This window comes from Salmo salar, chromosome 03 (genome assembly GCF_965601325.2).
Source record: "Salmo salar chromosome 03, fSalSal1, whole genome shotgun sequence".
Lineage (NCBI taxonomy): Eukaryota > Metazoa > Chordata > Actinopteri > Salmoniformes > Salmonidae > Salmo > Salmo salar.
In genome coordinates this window covers 4,935,141-4,940,000 of record NC_138293.1, presented here as the reverse complement: position 1 = coordinate 4,940,000, position 4,860 = coordinate 4,935,141, and the positions used below count along the sequence as shown (strand labels likewise).

General features: G+C 38.4%; 1 protein-coding gene across 5 annotated transcripts in view; it reads left to right on the top strand.

Annotated features, from left to right (window-relative positions):
- LOC106596771 (receptor-type tyrosine-protein phosphatase mu) overlaps positions 1 to 4,341 on the top strand; it is a 300,100-nt gene extending 295,759 nt beyond the window's left edge. For all 5 annotated transcript variants that reach the window (XM_082973221.1, XM_082973223.1, XM_082973222.1 and 2 more), the window contains 2 exons: positions 106 to 241; positions 2,678 to 4,341. In XM_082973221.1, coding sequence (XP_082829347.1) covers positions 106 to 241; positions 2,678 to 2,719 — 178 coding nt within the window. In that variant the 3' untranslated portion in view covers positions 2,720 to 4,341. The remainder of the gene's footprint in view (positions 1 to 105; positions 242 to 2,677) is intronic.
- Positions 4,342 to 4,860: the final 519 nt, after the last annotated feature.

Below are 4,860 nucleotides of genomic sequence, written 5' to 3'. Positions count from 1 at the left end.
CTCTATTCATGACATATCTATCTGTTTCACCTCCTCTCTCTCTCTCTCTCTCTCTCTCTCTCTACCCCCCCCCCCCCCCCCCCCCACCTCCCTCCCTCCCTGCAGTAACGGAGGAGGTCGCAGTGGGACGTTCTGTGCCATCAGCATCGTGTGTGAGATGTTACAACATCAACGTTCTGTAGACGTTTTCCACGCCGTCAAAACACTGAGGAACAACAAACCCAACATGGTCGACCTACTGGTAGGAAAATACATTCTGTAATCATTAATACTACAGATGACCTACTGGTAGGAAAATACATTCTGTAATCATTAATACTACAGATGACCTACTGGTAGGAAAATACATTCTGTAATCATTAATACTACAGATGACCTACTGGTAGGAAAATACATTCTGTAATCATTAATACTACAGATGACCTACTGGTAGGAAACACATTCTGTAATCATTAATACTACAGATGACCTACTGGTAGGAAACACATTCTGTAATCATTAATACTACAGATGACCTACTGGTAGGAAAACACATTCTGTAATCATTAATACTACAGATGACCTACTGGTAGGAAACACATTCTGTAATCATTAATACTACAGATGACCTACTGGTAGGAAAACACATTCTGTAATCATTAACACTACAGGTGACCTACTGGTAGGAAAACACATTCTGTAATCATTAATACTACAGATGACCTACTGGTAGGAAAACACATTCTGTAATCATTAATACTACAGATGACCTACTGGTAGGAAAACACATTCTGTAATCATTAATACTACAGGTGACCTACTGGTAGGAAAACACATTCTGTAATCATTAATACTACAGATGACCTACTGGTAGGAAAACACATTCTGTAATCATTAACACTACAGGTGACCTACTGGTAGGAAAACACATTCTGTAATCATTAATACTACAGATGACCTACTGGTAGGAAAACACATTCTGTAATCATTAATACTACAGATGACCTACTGGTAGGAAAACACATTCTGTAATCATTAATACTACAGATGACCTACTGGTAGGAAAACACATTCTGTAATCATTAATACTACAGATGACCTACTGGTAGGAAAACACATTCTGTAATCATTAATACTACAGATGACCTACTGGTAGGAAAATACATTCTGTAATCATTAATACTACAGATGACCTACTGGTAGGAAAACACATTCTGTAATCATTAACACTACAGGTGACCTACTGGTAGGAAAACACATTCTGTAATCATTAATACTACAGATGACCTACTGGTAGGAAAACACATTCTGTAATCATTAATACTACAGATGACCTACTGGTAGGAAAACACATTCTGTAATCATTAATACTACAGATGACCTACTGGTAGGAAAACACATTCTGTAATCATTAATACTACAGATGACCTACTGGTAGGAAAACACATTCTGTAATCATTAATACTACAGATGACCTACTGGTAGGAAAATACATTCTGTAATCATTAATACTACAGATGACCTACTGGTAGGAAAACACATTCTGTAATCATTAACACTACAGGTGACCTACTGGTAGGAAAACACATTCTGTAATCATTAATACTACAGATGACCTACTGGTAGGAAAACACATTCTGTAATCATTAATACTACAGATGACCTACTGGTAGGAAAACACATTCTGTAATCATTAATACTACAGATGACCTACTGGTAGGAAAACACATTCTGTAATCATTAATACTACAGATGACCTACTGTTAGGAAAACACATTCTGTAATCATTAACACTACAGATGACCTACTGGTATGGTACTAAGTCCTCTCTCCTAGCCTGGTCCCAGATTGTGCTGTCTTGCCAACTCATAGGGTCAGTGTCAAGTCATGACAAGAAAGCACAATATCCTGTTCAATGTAGTGTGTCAGTGTTTTATGTAGTCTAGATCAGATCAGTGTTTATGTAGCCTAGATCAGATCAGTGTTTATGTAGCCTAGATCAGATCAGTGTTTATGTAGCCTAGATCAGATCAGTGTTTATGTAGCCTAGATCAGATCAGTGTTTTATGTAGCCTAGATCAGATCAGTGTTTATGTAGCGTAGATCAGATCAGTGTTTATGTAGCCTAGATCAGAGTTTATGTAGTCTAGATCAGATCAGTGGTTTATGTAGCCTAGATCAGATCAGTGTTTATGTAGCCTAGATCAGATCAGTGTTTATGTAGCCTAGATCAGATCAGTGTTTATGTAGTCTAGATCAGATCAGTGGTTTATGTAGCCTAGATCAGATCAGTGTTTATGTAGTCTAGATCAGATCAGTGTTTATGTAGTCTAGATCAGATCAGTGTTTATGTAGCCTAGATCAGATCAGTGTTTATGTAGCCTAGATCAGATCAGTGTTTATGTAGTCTAGATCAGATCAGTGTTTTATGTAGCCTAGATCAGATCAGTGTTTATGTAGTCTAGATCAGATCAGTGTTTATGTAGTCTAGATCAGATCAGTGTTTATGTAGCCTAGATCAGATCAGTGTTTATGTAGCCTAGATCAGATCAGTGTTTATGTAGCCTAGATCAGATCAGTGTTTATGTAGCCTAGATCAGATCAGTGTTTATGTAGCCTAGATCAGATCAGTGTTTTATGTAGCCTAGATCAGATCAGTGGTGAAGAATACCAGCCCTTGTTTATTTCTGTTCTACAGGATCAGTACAAGTTCTGCTATGAAGTGCCTCTGGAGTACTAGAACACTGAACAGCAGGCTGAGCCTGGATGCAGATCTAGACTGGACTGAAGGGGTTTTGGACTTTACAAAAGACTGCAGCACAGACCGACTGGTGTTATCATGGTCAAACAACTGGAGCAAGGCAACACAGCAAGCACACAGACACACGCAGAGCTCTGTCTCTCTCTCTCTGTCTCTCTGTCTCTCTGTCTCTCTCTCTCTCTCTCTCTCTCTCTCTCTCTCTCTCTCTCTCTCTCTCTCCTCTCTCTCTCTCTCTCTGTGTTAGTTTGATTAGCCGATTGAGGAAGTAACAGAAATGAGGTGTACAGTCTCTATATATTTCCATCAGTATCTGTCTATCTGCTGTCAGGAAGGAAACAGTCTCTATATATTTCCATCAGTATCTGTCTATCTGCTGTCAGGAAGGAAACAGTCTCTATATATTTCCATCAGTATCTGTCATCGGGAAGGATACAGTTCCTAAATATTTTCAAAAATATCGGCCTCTAGTCTTTCTGCCATCAGGACTGATACAGAAGCATAATGTTTTTACACTGCAGTGAATCACCTCTTATCTGGAACCCTCGGCCTGTTCCAAACCAACCTCTGATCCCTACACCCTAGACCCTTTCTACTGTAAATATACCTATCTGATAAAAGAGATTGTGATTCTAACTCTAGACACGTGTAGATTAGAGAGGATATGTATGTGTAAGTGACATGGTAAAAGTTCCACCTTTTGCTATGCAGCTTAATAAACCTGCTCAATACTCACAGATCAACACCGTGACTAGGGGTTAGCAGAGAATTGTCTAGGGGTCAATTTTGGGGACAGGGTGCCCCTCTCTCTCTCTGTCTCTCTCTCTCTCTCTCTCTGTCTCTCTCTCTCTCTCTCTGTCTCTCTCTCTCTCTCTCTCTCTCGCTTGTGTTCCTGTGGTTTTTTCTTTGCCTTTATATCCTCATCGGATGACAACAACAACAACATGCATCAATACTTTCCCATTTCTTGTGGAATGTGGTCTATTCTGTACGTAACGTGTTCATTTTATATATATATATATATCTTTCCGTCCAAATCATGTTTTACTAGAAGTTAAAATGCCTAAATGTTACTGTACTGTATGTCCTGCAAAATAGGAAAATTCAAGATGGATTATTGTGGTTAACGGTTTATGCCATCAGAAAAGGGAAGGAGTCGGCACAACCGTAGAAATAGAATCACTAGATCGGAGATCACCGTTCAGGTCAATGGGTCTGTAACGGGTGGGCCGGCGGCTATGATTTTACCTTCTATCCTCCCTGTTTCGAGGGATCCACAACTTTTTTTGTTTGTTGTGCATTTTCCATTGTGTTTCTAGTTGTGCATATTGTAAATATCTCTGTACATTATTTATTTGCAGTCTGTATGTAATAATGGTGAATGACAGTTTAAGTGACTCATCTTTTATGGGTTTATTGATTTGATTGATTGTGTTGTTGTGAGCATGTGTTTTTTTTGGGGGGGGGGGTCATATTTTATGACAGATAAATTCCACTAGAACATAAATGTAGCTACAGTATAAAAATTATTGGTGGTGGTGTTGTTTTTCTTTCTTTCAGCTTAACGCGATGACATGAAATGTAAATAAAGGATGTGATCTGTTGCCAGTGTCCTTTCCGTACAGTTAAATATGTTACTGTAAGACGTGATGTTATAGGGACATCTAGTGGGGAGAGTCAGAATAGCAGTCTAGAATACTTCATATTACATTTACATTTTACATTTAAGTCATTTAGCAGACGCTTTTATCCAGAGCGACTTACAAATTGGTACATTCACCTTATATCCATATTACAGTTATTTTTTCAATTGTTTATTGCACAATTTTGAAAACAGGGCCCGGTTTGTCAAAACACTACACACAATTAGCACAACCCTACACCAAAGTAGCACAACACTTCAGATCATTTGCAAAATGGAACACGTTTGTCAAAACTATACACGACTTCATAAAAACAATATTTTGTTACCGTACCAAACACACACATTTCATATGACTTCAATCTTTTTGAACCAGTTACACACTGCTGTTGCTAACCTAAAACACTTTTAGCAAGTCTAATTGTCAGTGATTAGAGTTCTGTAAATGAAGTAAACAGAGAAAGTGCAACTATACAAACAC